Source organism: Scomber scombrus, chromosome 21 (genome assembly GCF_963691925.1).
Source record: "Scomber scombrus chromosome 21, fScoSco1.1, whole genome shotgun sequence".
NCBI lineage: Eukaryota > Metazoa > Chordata > Actinopteri > Scombriformes > Scombridae > Scomber > Scomber scombrus.
Genome location: NC_084990.1, coordinates 18,551,936 through 18,567,524, shown reverse-complemented (window position 1 = coordinate 18,567,524; position 15,589 = coordinate 18,551,936). Strand labels below are relative to the sequence as shown.

At 39.8% G+C, this 15,589-nt stretch overlaps 1 protein-coding gene across 1 annotated transcript in view; it reads right to left on the bottom strand.

Moving 5' to 3' along the window:
* tanc2b (tetratricopeptide repeat, ankyrin repeat and coiled-coil containing 2b) overlaps window positions 1–15,589 on the bottom strand; it is a 105,629-nt gene that overhangs the window by 44,456 nt on the left and 45,584 nt on the right. The window contains exon 4 of the mRNA XM_062442409.1: window positions 2,816–2,932. Coding sequence (XP_062298393.1) covers window positions 2,816–2,932 — 117 coding nt within the window. The remainder of the gene's footprint in view (window positions 1–2,815; window positions 2,933–15,589) is intronic.

Sequence of the window (15,589 nt, the reverse complement as noted above, 5' to 3'; positions counted from 1 at the left end):
TATACCTGGGCACTTCAACTTTCACTTCAGCACAGCAAATCCATCAGGAGCATCACCGGGTTCCAGAAAGTAACCCACACACCTTATCTACTTCCGATTAACACATATACACATTGATTAAAAGCTGGAAATGAATTTGCAGAATAGCTGTTACAGGAAATTAAAAACAAGGTGGATTCTCGCCTATTTTAGAGCTTCAGATCAAAAGAAAAAATCTGAATAACAATGAACACACAAGCACAGATAATGCACACAGGCGAAGACAACATCGAGAAACCAGCGACTCGAATGCTAATCGAGAGATCAGAGGAGTGAATTTCACATTCCTCATGTGCACGGTGGTGATGTTATCGTCGCCACAACACTTAGAGGACTCCGGACACCAGGTCTGGGTTAGGAGCGGGTGATAGGATGATATATGCACCGAGAGATGATATCAATTTTTAAACTGTCAAAGATTTTGCCCTTTTACACTACTAAGTATACCATAGTGGTGTTATAAAGAAGGGTGTGTGAGCCCATTGTGGAGAATGCTGCATATCAATTGGCAGGCATTTTTTATGGCACTAATGGATATTTTTTTAATTTATTGCATCAATGTGATGATATACTTTGTTTTGTCAGGTATTTCATTTGCTGGACTAGCCAAAAACACACATTACTACATGGTTATTTTATCCATAAAATTCTCAATTCTCAGAAAATCAGCTCAGAAAATCAGCTTATGGGTTTCTTCGTTATTATTTGGGGTATGTTTTAATGTACGTGATGGTTATATTAACATGCTGTGTTGAACATCCTGTCTGTCCTGCACTGCCACTAATGCAGGTCCCTAATAATGTTTGTGGTAGTAGAGATAAAGTTAAAGGTGCCCTGTGGAGCTTTCCTGTAAACAAACAAAAGTTAAGTTTCCATTGTATTACTCTAAAAAATGTGTCCAATCCATTTCCTTCATCATAAGCTGATTTTTCCCTTGAATCTTGCATTTGTTTACATCTATGTTCTACAAGCTTGCAGTCTTCTTCCTTGCTGCCTTTGTTGGCACATTGCTGCATTTTTTGGTGCATTAGCGCCACCTGTAGATCTTTGGGATCGTGTGAAACCATTTGCAGGAGTGTGTATCATGTCAACCACAAGCCTATTAATGTACATGTGCATGAAACAAACAACACAGGACCCCCTGCGTCTGCAAAAAACTGCTCCATAGTGCTATTATATGTGAAAAACTGCACAGAATACAATTTATTCAATGTAGGTCAACCCAACTATATATCAGTATTGTGATATAAAATGACATAAATCATGATGGTGGATTTTTTGCTCTATTGATTGAGCCCTAACATCATTAGTCAAGTTTCACTCCATGATATAAAAGGATGGCTGCGGGTGAATTTTACAAGCTATAATATTCACAAACCATATTTATGAGGCCACAAATTTCTTTGTGGGCCATAAAAACAAGAATCACCTGATACCTGCCTTCCTCCAGGCAACAGTGTGGGCTGGCATGTGATCAGATGTTTAAGTCTGCCCTGCTGTTACTCCTGCCAGGGAGCCCTTGTTAAGAACTAAGATGTCCATCTGCCTACCTGAGAGGTGCAAGTCCTCATCTCTGAAAACTCATCTCATCCCTCGGTTCATCTCCAGCTCAAGTTGTTATTGCGCAGACAGTTCCTGTTTGTAATCAACTGTTTTCCTGCCTCATCGGCGGCATAGATTTACCATTTCAAACTCGAAATGTCACATCTGCTGGAGCTCTTAACAGCTCATATCCACTGATAGGTTATTCCACAGTCTATTTCACAGGATTGATGAGAAATAACAGTCAGGGTCAAAAGCTTTTCATCCATGAGATTCATCAGCAAGCAAGACAGAAATAAAAGGTTTTTCCTATGTTAGAGGGAACTACATATTATGCTTTTACAGAAATATGCACTACTACTTAAATATTCATTGTAGTACATCTCTACAGACAGATCACCTACTCAAAGGTCCCATCGAGCAGAAACTCAGCAGAAAAGGCTGACAGACGGAGAAGGCTGGTTTCACTCTGTCGACCATTTTCCTCTTACAGTAAGTTACGCCAGTTAAGCCCTCAGACCCCCATCGCTATTTTGTCTCGTGTCTTCATCCAGCCCTGCAGTGTCGAAGCATCGTCCCGCTCTGTGGAGAAGTCCGCACAGCCGCCAGAGGTCGAAAACCAAACAAGACAGGTCAGGAAGCTAACGCCGCGCTTCTCAGTGGCAACAGGAAAAAGGAGAGGCGAGATGAGAAAGCAGATATAGGAGAAACCAAATCTCAGCAGAGCACTATCCCCGAGTGACCCGCTTAGCTGTCTTCCCTGAGCAAAGGAGGGGAGAGACAGAGGGAGGGGGCGTGGTGGTGGTAGTGGTGGTGGTAGGGAGGTTTGAGAGGGATAGATTGAGGGGGTGGGGGGGAATGGTAGAGGGAGATCCGAACTGTCTGCAGGATTACCAAGCAACCGCCGGCTGTAAAAGTTAACTGAAAACAGCGGCGGCACCTAAACAAGCTCTGTGCCCGACAAAGCAGAGCGGAGTGAGAAAGCAGCATGGGAGGATTAGAGCGACAGAGAGGGAGGAGGCAATGAGGATGGACACTGTGGGCACCGGCAAAGCTATTTCTTTAATGACCTTAGCAGTGTTTTTACAGCAGCCGGCAAAGTAACTGGCAAACCGATAAATCCTCCCCGTCTTCCTCTGTGTCCTTCTACTGCACTCTGACTGCTATTCAGACAGGAACCAACATGCAAAAGTAACACAACCAAATGAGGGATGAGCTGGCCAAAAAAACTTACCAGGGCAGTATGTGTCCAGGTCTGGATTCTTGGCAGTGGTAGAGGTGTGTGTAGGGGAGCCAAGCTCTGATTGTGGAATGCGAGGGCTCTCCACAAACTTTGCTTTCCGCAGAGGGGCTGGGAGCAGAAAGCGCACACACACATATAGAGAGGGAGACAACATGTACACACACACACACGCACACACACACACACACACACACACACACATAGATCAGGGATATGGAAGAAGACAAGAAGAAGAGGAGTGACAGGGACAGGACAGAGAGGGAGGAAGACAGAGAGCTTATGAACTTGAAGCAGCACACTGATAAAAATGAAAAACATCCTGGAGGCTTTCTTCAGCAGCTTTAAATTCACCGTAGATCAAATAAAGCTGAAGCATGAGTTCACGAGCAGCGAGGGCGATCGGGGCAAACCAATACACCACCAAAAACCTCAAGCCACAACTCATGTAATGTGAAAACATGCTTCCCTATGCAGGACCCGACGCGCAAAGCTCACAAATCAGTAAACGTGATGCACCTTTAATAAAGATGGGAGTGCAAAAATATGCCCGCTGCCCAGAGTCATAATCACACCGAGAATGCAAATGACATCCATTTTTGGAATGTCCTCACGTCTGACTCAAGCACCAAGTCTGATATATCAAACAACAAAAGATGCAGAGAAAGAGAAAGTGTTGGAAACAGGAGGTTGGCGGTTGTGACAATTTTTTTTCTTGGTCAAAGCACAGGGCTTCAAAGCACCGTTACCCAAAACCAGCTTATAGTATCATGATTGCTTACATCATGGCTGCGGTGGCAGGTCTACGAGGGACGGGGATTTACAATGCAAGAGGATTCATTATACCCAAGCGGAGGAGATGCCAAAGAAAACGTAACCACACATTGAGTGGCATTCTTGAGTTGTTGTTGTTGGCTCTTTTACTCTCCACTAACATAATGCTCCCTCCACTCCATCTTCCATTTAAAGTGTTGAAGATTAACACAAAAATGTCTGGAGACAAAGAGTGACTTTTGTTACCCACTTTTGTATTTTCGATTACTTAAACTGTGTGTGTAGCTATTCTTGCTTGGCCCGTGACGTCAGACCTTTAATCATTATGATATTGAAGTAAAATATGACCGTATAAATACAAGTATAAATCTGTGCGCTGTCCTCTTATTTCTACTTACCCAGAGATTTATACTTCTGCAGCTTTACTCACATTTAACACGAAGCAGGACATATTTCTGCTTCTTTTCTCTAATTCTAATAAAAGTCAGAAACAGGCCCAATTATGCAAAAAAAAAAACTTGGTCAAAAAAGCTAATGTCAACTAAATCATTTACAAGGCTAATTTGTTTAATCTATTATTTTCCTTTATTTTTTATGTGCTTGTAGGGAGGGGGTTTGGAACGGGCAGGGGCGAAACATAATTTGTTCTTAATTGACTAATCTGGTTAAATAAGGGTTTAAAATAGATTATGTATTGTGTGCTGCAACTACTAACACTTCTTATTATGGGTGAGTGCACATGTCCAAAGCTATCTGGCGCGACAACACCAGAGTGAACCTGAGTGGAGTGAGCGGGGAGTCATGAGCAGCAGTTGCAACATATGCTCAACGAACGACGACAGAACGAGAACAAGCTCAGCACTTTAGTTTCATGTTACAGGTAATGCCGGTAGAACGTGTGTGTGTGTAATGCATAATAATATAATAGGCTGAGGCTAAATTAATCCCATTGTTTACATACTACATGTGTGAGTGTGTTTAGATAGACAGAAACAGGATATATCTGAATAAACTGCAGCTGAACAGACTTTTGATCAATGCAAAAATACTTGACAGTGCTGAAAGGATTAGTCCATCAACACAAAATTCATAGGGCACATTTTGATAGGCAGTTAATTGTTAGTCATTTTTAATGCAAAAACTCTTAATGCTCTCTGGTTCCAGCTTCTCCAATGTGAGAAATGATATCATTATAAACTTTATACCTTTAGGTTTAGGACTATTGGACACAACACAAGCACTTGGAGACTTTGGGCTTGTAAATATTCTCCAAAACAAATTTGAAAAAATAATTTTTGTACCTTTATTTGAAAATAGATGTATGACAGGAAATGAGGAGACAAACTCAGCCATCGGTGTGACCCAATATTTGGAAATCCATCCATCCAAATCTGCACAGAAGCTCATATCCTCACTGCCCAAATCACAATATCTTCAACATGTCAACTCTACAACTAAGAAAAACAGCTTAGTGACATTAGTTTCTGTCAAATACTGTTAATCCAGCATTTCCAGGATATAAAAGGAGGAAATTCTCATCCCATAAGGGAGCATATAATCCTTCAATTCATCTGAAAATGCAAAGATTACTGCACATGGAGAAAAAGTTGTACCACACCATTTAAATAAAATACTAAACAACCTGCACGATGGTCCACATCTGCACCAACAACTCATCACTTGTCCTTTATGTAACTTTCTACCAAATTTGGGGTCAAGATTTGAGATATTCTGCTGGAAACAAAACCTTCTTGGCAGAGGAAATAAAGGAGCTCCTTCAGGTAAACGTGCATATGTGCCTAAAAAGTAAAATGCTTTCACTCGCCTCACACAGTGTTACCTCTGTGCCAGTAACGGTCTCCTCGCTGACCACATCTAGGAAGGGAGCCAGCAAAGACGCCACAGTGAGAAACTACAACTGACAGCTGTGCAGAATTATCTACGACTGGATCCGCCGCCATGACAGCGACTCTGACAGCGACATACGCAATATATTCTGCCTGACAAACAAGCTTACAAGGAAGTCAGAGCTCATTTTTTAAAATGATTAGTTTGATAAATTGACCAGTGTTTTACAAGTTAAGACAGAGTAATCATCTTAACAACTGGTTTACATTTAATTACTATTAATATAATGTATGTTTAAGTTTGATAGTATTGTTGATGATGCTGAAATCTATAAATAGGAAAAAAATAATTAGCCACAATACACACCTGAGCTAGTAACGTAATTTACAAGTGAGTGAATCAATTTCCACATGAATTCATATTCATATCCATTTATCTATACTTATCTTTCATGGTTTCCTGCCCGTGTGTAGCTGTCTGTTTGTTTTGTGTATTCATCAATATATTATGAGAGATTCTGACATCTTTCATTATCATGCATCTTTTGTTACAAGACACTGGTCGACTGGGTGAGTCCACATTAAATCTTCACCTGTTCGTCTACAGAGGACTTGTCTGCATACTCGAGCAGAGCTTTGATCTTCTGTTTTGCATCACAGGGAATTAAGCAAGTAGGAAAGACATGCATATAGTAGTCAGTGGATGTAAACGGTGTTAACAAGTGAATAACCCCTGAACTTCAGTAGATAAGAAAGCCAATTTGCAGATTTTATGCTAAAAAAAAAACAGTGAAATAACGCTAAGAATTCACCTGCCTTTTTCATGACTCTTGGAAGGTTCACATGGGTCCATTGCATAAAAACTGAATAATACAGCAGTATGCAATGACTGTGACACAATCATGCAAAAAAGGGCCTAAAGTTTGATTTCTCAATTTCTCTTTTCAACCAGAGTCCTGCCTTATTTTGATAAATGTCTCTTGCAGCTGCAGTGACAAGGTTGCAACAGCTTGCACTAGCTAGAGACAACCTACAAAAGTAGCTGAGACAGGCTGAATATTCACTTTTTAAAAAATAATTAATTTTCACAGTCTATACAGTACACCTGTGTAACTCAAAGAGGATGCTAGCATGTTGCAGAACACAACTGAAAATGAGTTTCAAGACTAAAATCAATTTTCTGTTTTTTTTTCCACCAGATTATCAGGTTTTGGATGTATAGTGCCACAGAGAAAGTGAGCTTACCATTTCTTTTGTTTTTTTTGTCTCACTGATCTCACCTCTATGAAATGCCGAAGTGAGAGTCTGTCTATTGGAGTAAATCCTCTCTATAGCACCGGCTCCAGGAGTCTAAATCCCAGGGACTTCTCTCCTGCAGTTCTGTTGTCAGTGTGTGCCAGGCTGAGGATGGGTGACAGTATGATGGATGGCAGAAGGCAAATCCACTCCTCTAATGAGCTTATGAATAAATATCTAGTCTGTGTGTGCAGATGCACGTGGCCGTGAAATAGATATTTGTTACATGCTTTGGATGTGAGGGTGTGAATATGAATATGCATGCGGCATGTATGCAAGTGTACATGTGAGATTAGAGTGAGAAAGGGGAAGGGATGCAGAGAGATTGGTGACAATAAACAAGCTGAAGGATGATGGGAAAATTTCAAAACGCTGATCTTTATTCCCAAGATTGAAGACAGCCTTTGGTGAAATGATATTAAAAAAAAGAAAGAGAGAGTGAACATTGTGATTCAAATGCTTGCAGGCAGGGTGTGCATATGAAAGAGGAAAAGCTGCTTTTCAACGTGACAGTCCCCTCAGACACAACCTGGCTTTTCAACAAACAAATGACAAGATCTGAATATGAATTAGAAACTCCAACATGCAACGTACAATTTCTCATTTACTGCAGATAAGCGAATGATAAGCAAGCAAAAGGAGACATTTCCATAGCTATAAAGAATTGTCTGCACCACTTTCTCGGTTACATACGACCTCAGGCACCCACTCAGACAAAGACATGGGCACACACACACACACACACACACACACACACACACACACACACACACACACACACACACACACACACACACACACACACACACACACACACACACACACACACACACACAACACATAAATACATACATACATATATACAGAACAATAATGTGGGTGAGGACATACATTGCCCAGCTGTCCGCAGCCCAAGCAGAGCATTACAGAAACCTAGCACGCGGCACCGGTCACCATGGCAACAGCAGAGCACAGGCAAACAAGTCTCGTCCACCTTTCCGAGGTGGGGGAGTAACACACGGGAGGGGAGGATTTCACCGGCGCTAAAAGCTTCAAGGTCCCAACACATTTCCTCAAATGTAATCAAACAACTTCTTTGTATTGACAACTCCCAGCTGCTTTGCAAGAACGAGGTCTTCCCTTTGTCACCTCAACTCAAGGAATCCAGCTTTCAAAGACGCAAGCTGCTACAACTGTGGCTCTGATCCATTGTGCTGCGGCTATCTTTGTCTGCTGTGATCAAGTTTGACACGTGAGGACAACAAAGAGGTTTTTATATATCTTAGGTTCAGGGTATGGGAGGATATGATTTAATCAAGATCACGTTTATTAATAATTTAATCATTTATATAAGCCTTATCTTTTCATTTATATTTTATTTAATTGTAACAGTTTTAACTTCAGTGTATTTTAATTCTTTAACTGTATTTATTCATTGTTTTATTTTATATTATTTTAGTTTTACGAAATATTTCCTTTTATTTCTTTCTTTTCTTTTCTTTATTTTACCTAATATTGTTTTGTGTGTCGTTGTGTTGCTGTTCATGTTTCTCGACACCATTGAAAATGAGGATTCCTCTTCAATGGTCTTTCGAGGTAAAATAAAGGTTAATAACAGTAACAATAACAATAATAACAACAACAACAAAACCCATTTTGTAAGGTTTTTTTTCTTTGTTTTAATTTTCTCAGAATCATTCATTTGGATGACAACATTTTGTAAAATGATAGTATAACATGATTTCAACATCAAGCTACTGTTCATAATATATAGATGCATTGCTCAACTGTGTTGTTGGAAGCAACTAAACAACTGCTGAACATCTTGTTTTTGCTGCTTCACTGGTTTAACTTCTCACCTTGTTACATTGAGGTAGAAATATACTTTAGGCTATGTCTGTACAGCGTCACTGAACACTTCCAACGATGCTGCATCAGTGAGTGTGGGTGAGGTCAGAGGTGAACAGAGGAGGCAGTGAAACTGCTTCTTAGCCTGTTGTAAAAGTCTGTGTGAAAACAACAGTATGGAGCCCAAATGAACATTGAAATGGGTTTTTCTTGCTGTAATCATTCCTCCTGTTCATACTGGTCATTAAGAGATACTCTCGTAATGCGCTTTGATTTTAAGAGATGTAGGGAAAATCATTCTTCAATGCAAAAAACTTTCATTTGAAGATAATATGAGGCTTCAGCCATCCATATTAGTCAAATCAAGTCAATATCTCTCAAAGTTAGTATTTTATGTGCCAAATTCCCTCTTTTTGTCACAGTCCTTACACTGCAGCTGAAATGACTTTGGAAGACATCCACTTTATTTGACTAACTCAGTCAGCTGAAGCCTCAAATCATTTTCAGACTAAAATAAAATGAGGACTGTGGATTTTGTGCCCCGTCACTTACATTGTAAGAACGTTTGGAAGGTATCTTCTAATGATCAGAATGAACAAGAGGAATGATTACAGCAAGGAGCAAAACCTGTTTCAATGTTTATTTGGGCACCACTTTATGTCTAACCTGTCCTTTACCTTTAATTTGTTCATAATGTTGTTACGTGCTCTTTTAGATGATCGTACACATTTTCAAGTGATTAGTGACATACATTTTTTCGGGTATATTTTACGTCTTTATGAGAGATGACAGGAAATGGCAAATGGCAACATCTAACGGTTGACATCTAACAGTTCACCGTCGGCATCTTAACCCGTAAGCTACCAGGACGCTCCATTATGTGACCATTAAGACTTTGATGTTAATCAATGAGACAGAGAAGGGGATTGTCCACAAATAGGCTTATAAAGTCAGAAGAGATGTAATAAAAATGTGAGTATAAAATCTGGGCTAAATTTTAAGCTGAATCTTTGATGTCACTTTTTTTTATCTTTTGCTCCTTAATCGTCTATATGGATGACTCCTTTAATATTTTATACCTACACTGACATATACACTCTATTAACTGATGATCTGAGGACTTTAGACATGTTGTTTTATATTAATTTCACCAGCCTTCACGTATGACCCAGAGGCGCAGTCAGTAATCCAGCTCAGAGACCACGGATGATTTTGCGTGCCTGTCTTGTTGACTTGTTAACAAAACAATGCAGACCAGATGTTGCTGTGCAACACAGCGAGCTATTCAGCCACAGCCTCGCAAACAGAGGCTTCTCACAGTCAGCAGCAAGTGCAAGTCCATTAGATAGACTGCCTCTCCCTCTTTTATGTATGCATATGTGAGTGTGTCTGCACGTACGCACATGTGTATCTATCATTACAGCCTTGGGAGGATTAACAGAGCAAGGTGAGGCAAAGGCAGAATTTTAAGAGGGTGGAGGGAGGGGCTCATTTTCTAAGAAGGCTTATTAGCCGAGCTCTCTTTTGCCCAAAAAGCTGTTTAACATTTCCCATAACCTTATTGGGTCGAGATTAAACCAATAGCAAAAAAATCAAGCGATATCAAAAGCTATACCGAGAAATGAGCAAATTAATCTGAAAGACCTAAATCTATGTCTACAAGGATTGTTAGGAAGGTATTCTGAGCTGTTCATACACTGAATTATCCAAAATCAAAAGGGGTGCATCATGCACATTTCCAGGCCTATTTTTTTTTTCTGGGGCTCTACTGGAATATCTTGATGATGATTTATGGTTTTAAAAAAACACTCCATAATTATCTTAAACTGGTTCTCTATGCAGCCCCTTTGTTCTGATTGGCCAGCTTCAGGAAGATGTGTCTCAGCTGACTTCTGGCTACTCAGAAGGCAACATAACAGTAGTAGTAGAAATGAAAACTTCTTAAATACATCTGCAGATGTTTGAGCTCAATTCTGATACAAAACAATCCAGCAGCCCGTGGGACAAGCTTAGCAAAAAATTACAGAACGAACGGCTGTTTTTGGACATTTGTGAACAGTCTGAGGTCATCACAGGAAGAAGAGGTAACTTTGCGAATGAAGCATTCAGAGCAGGTTAAAACCCTGGCTTGACTTGAAGGGAGCATTTCTACATACATTCACCTCAAGTTTTGGATTTTTGACCATGTTTAAGATCGATATCTGACATCCTAACAGTATAAAAATAACAGAAAATGATATTAAAAATCATTTTGAAAACAACTTGACAAGGGACACAAGGGACTGCCTGAGCAATCAGTGCTGGAAAGCTAAAAAAAAATCCATCTTAAAAGCACATTCTACATAAGCTTTCCTAGAATGTTTCATTTTCTATTGACCTACCTTGAACCTTACTTCCTCTACAGTATAATTTAATATCATTTTCATCGCCAGGCAATTTTTAACATTGTTTATAAAACCACTATGTCAAATATATTGTTTGTAATTATTGCTTAAATGAAGCCCTTCAGCTTGATGCTATTTCAAGGGGAGTACTAGGGGACTGTTTTATTAGAATTTGATCTCTGGAGCTTCATATTTTTTAACCAAAACTATCTCTGATCAAAATCTGTGTTGTTTATATCCTCCTTATGTCCATACTGCAAGCTTTCTAGGTAGCTGTTGACTCCTGTGAACAAACTCTTCATTCCTGAAGGACTCTACTCATGACTCAGCTATAGAAGCACAGCAGCTATTGTTAACACTGAGCAGTTAGGACACTGTTAACTTTCTTTTCTTATGGTTTCACTCCTTCAGCGTCGGGTTGACACTGATGTGTGACCGTGAACTTTTCAAATACCCTGCCGCAGCAGGACACAAGGGAGGCCTGAACTCTCGAGGATACGAGTGCAGTGAAGACTTGAACGCCATAACACTTTAAGAAAGAGAGAATCATATAATTGCCAAGGACGCCACTCGCTACAGTGGTCTAATAATAGAGATGCTGCCTTGACCTCTACCCCATCTGAGGTTCAGCCCCTAGTGGGGATATTAATAACCTTCCACTGTAGCTACACTAAACTTCAAAACCACGCCCTCGTCATTGAGAAAACAGGATGAGCTGGATGTTTTTCTGCTGTAATTTAATCAAGGAATTAAATTAAAAACTCAAAACAAGAGAATAATGAGGAAAAGCATTACAGAGCTGATTTTGAGGCTTCCGATTGAGATTCTGATTAAGATGTTTCTGATAATCTCACACTATCTTCGGCATGACAAAAAATGTACATCAAAGCCATCCAAAAATTCTTTCATGTCTAAAAAAAAGCTGTAATCAATTGTCTCTCTTATGTAATCCCGTAGACATATTTAGCAGACTGATTGCAGGCATACAAAGTCAGAGCTGTGATCCAGGCAAATGCCTCAAAACGGTTCAGCACCCTGAAATGACTGAGCAAATACGTTAACAGCATTCTGACAAGTGATGAATGTTAATATTGAGGCTGGTGTCATTGTGCAGTCCTGTGCAGTAGTCCGTAAGGGTTTGGATACACATGGACACACATACACACACACACACACAAAATATCACACTTATTTAGGCCGCCGTGTGTTTGTGTGTGTGTATCTCACAATGAAATGTTTGCTCAGCTCTCTACCCTCAGCATTCGCAGAAAGCAGTGAGGTGGTATATGTAACCCACTGCTCTGTTTTGTAAGCAAATCATTATCATCGCTATTAATAGCACACTGCGGGTTTCTCTTTTCCACTCTCCAGCTTTTTATCTAGAAGGTACTGCTAAATATCCAGAAAAAAACTAAACAAATGTAAGATAGTAAGAGTAACTTCATTTATATAGCAGCTCTTATGCAAAAGATGCAGCCCTTTGCTTCATATCAAAGGCTAAAAATAAACAAAGATAAACATTCAGATACTATTAAAATATGTCAATAGAAATGCATTCAATATTGGAGGATTAAGGGGGAAAAATCTGAAAAAAAATATAGAAGCCCCGGACAAAACATTATTCTAAATTCAATCCTAAAGAAAAAAGTCTTTGTATTAAAAATAAAAAAATAAATAGAGAGCTGATTTGCTATTCTAAGATCAAGTGGCGGCTTGTTTCACAAAAGGTTGATTTGTGGGAGAAGACAGAAGGACTTTAGTTTTGTGGTAATCGTTGATAAATGATGCAGTATGTCATTTAAAGCCTTATAAAATGAGAGGAATAACTATAAAATGTGTCTTGAAAGCGCAGAGTAATAAGCAGTAGAGTAATGTGATCCCATCCTTTAGCAACTGATCAATTGAAATGTATTTTCCTGTTCTCCTGATTCACTTAAAACATACACAAATTAAGATTCAGATCCAACTAAAATCAATCTTAATCCTATATGCGTTTTAATCTGTTTGGCCAGAGATCTGAAAATTAAGTGAGATTACTTTCTTTTTACTGAATCCTATCAGGAAAAAAAAAGTCCTTTTAAGTTTTTCAGTTTCTTTGCTATCTGATAAAAGGTAAATATAAAATAGTGTATTATCTGCATAAGAGTAGTAAATGAGATTGTGATGATGAATAACGAAAACAGAAAAGGGCCGAGAGTGGCTCCTTGAGGAGTGCCACAAGTCAGTATCACAAAAAAGTATGTTAAGTGTAAAGGAAACTAAACAAGTAGACACACCCACCCATGTCTAAGGTCTCTCAATTTAACTGCCATGACCAACAGGTTTAAAGAAAATCAGCATAGCAAGATTATTAGCATCAACAGTGACTCAGTTCCTGTATTACTTTTAACGGAGCTGTTTGAGTGCTGTAGTTGTCTTTATGACCAGCCTGAAACTTCCATAATATGCTGTTGTCATTTTCTTTAGAAGTTTGCCAGGGAAAGGGAGATTAGAGATGGGCCTGTAATTGCTAAGGTCGGCACCATCTACTGTCTCGCAGAGTGTATACGGTAGTTGTTTTGAAAGCTTTGGGGAAGATTTCTAATTGCTGGTTGTTACCTGGCATATAGACACTGGAAGCAGGGGCGCTGGGTGCATTTCTGAAGTGCGGGGGCCAAAAAAATGTGTGTGTGTGTGTGTGTGTATGTGTAGCAATAGATAGACTGGAGACTCTAACTATATTTTTGCAGCGTAAGTAAGGTGCTGGTGTAACTCCAAACAGAAAGCAGCATTTACAGGACAGTAACACCTGGCTGTGTGTGGCTGACAGGCAACAGGAATGTTTACATTGTCCTTGTGTTGTTAGCAACCAATGCCCCAAATCCAAATTTAACGATAAATTCAATAAAAAAACACTACTTTCCAACTGAGTTTTACTTACTTTCGCAAATTATCAGCATGCCATGCTGTTGTGAAAGTCATTCATAGCCTATACAAACTTTGGGAGCATCCCGTTAACAGCTCAAACAGACAGAAAGAATTTGAATGGTTTCCAATGTGCGCTGTATGCATTTGATGTGTGTGTCCTCTGTGTTTGGTTTAACATGCCTTTCCATGTTATGTTTGTTTATTTTACCTATTAGAGTAGACGGGAACCACATTTTTTACCATAAGTGTTGCATTATAGGTGCATTCACAAGGATACACTGATTCACAACTTAAAAAGAATGTGGGAGGAGGGTAAAGCGGGAGGGGGGAGCAATGGTCCCTTGGACTCCCTATTTCTGGCGCCCTTGACTGGAAGCTGACTTTAAAGTGCTTTTGTCGGAGGGGGATCAAGAACAGAAGAGGATGACTTCATCTTGCTAATGGCGACACTGACTGCGCCTTCGCTCATCATAATAAAAGACTGTAATTTTAGATCCCAGGGAGTTGTTACAGAGTTGGCAATACTGGCTCTCTTGATAACTATTTCAAATTATACAATTTGAGTGGTGCTGCATGACAATAAAGGAAGTCAATTATGGGATAAAGCTGGGGAGGGGGGCAAGAGTCGGTGGGTCACCTGACTGACATTAGATGACGTGGGAACACGGCACCCCTCCATGTAGTTTTCAACAACTCCAGTATGCAGCTCATAATTAGATTCCAGTTGTAACCTTTTGCACCGAGAAACAAAGTGAGGGATTTTAAAGGACAGTGGTGTCGTCAGCGCTTGATTTATGGCCAGGGTGTCGTGCATAGTACAGACTGTGCCCACCTGCCAATGGAATCACTCAGTATGCTGGTTTTTTAATCAAGAATGAGTGGTGAAACATGCCTGAAGCCTCATCAGAAATCCAAAGGCCACTGGTTAGCAACTTAACATCAAGTTAATTTGCGGAGGCATTAAGCATTTGTCCAGCCAGGCTACATTTTATGTGCTGAGTGCTTTAAAAGATGCCAAAGAACTGACCTAAGGAGGTTGGATCTCACATGTTCTGTCATATTTATTTCATAACTTATCATAGGCTTACAGTACGGTACAAGCTATTTGTCTGACACACACTCAGGGGATTGCAAGGGAAGAAAATTGAGCAATTATATAAATCAATATCACCCTGAACCACTGCACTGGGTTTATAAGGTTTTATTTGGCTGACTTTCAGGTAAGTGGGCCACCTCAATTGAGAAGCCCGCTATTTGGAAGCTGGGTTTAAGTGACTTGTCTTTTAAATAAAAATGAGATTATGAGCACAGACGTAGGCTACAAAGTACTTGAAGAACTAGAAGTAGAGATGAGAACCACCTTGGTATACATACTATACATTATTAGCCCTACTAACATTTTCTCTGGGTTTCCTGAGACAATGCAGCCTATGACTGTCATTGCAAGTTCTATAATCATCCCAAACAAGACAATAAGTAGCATATATATTTCTTTCCCTGTCAAATGGCTAACTTTAGATTTTCTTGGAATAACAACTTCTCAAACAATCGTCACTCAGCTAAAATGTCCAGATCTTATGTCATAACAATGGAGGGATGCTCTTATCACCGTGGAGACGTCATTCACCCTGCTCCATCAGGCTCAGATAACCCCCATGAGAGATGCTAAACCCAACAACATGGACACAATCAACTCCTGCAATTGACATTAT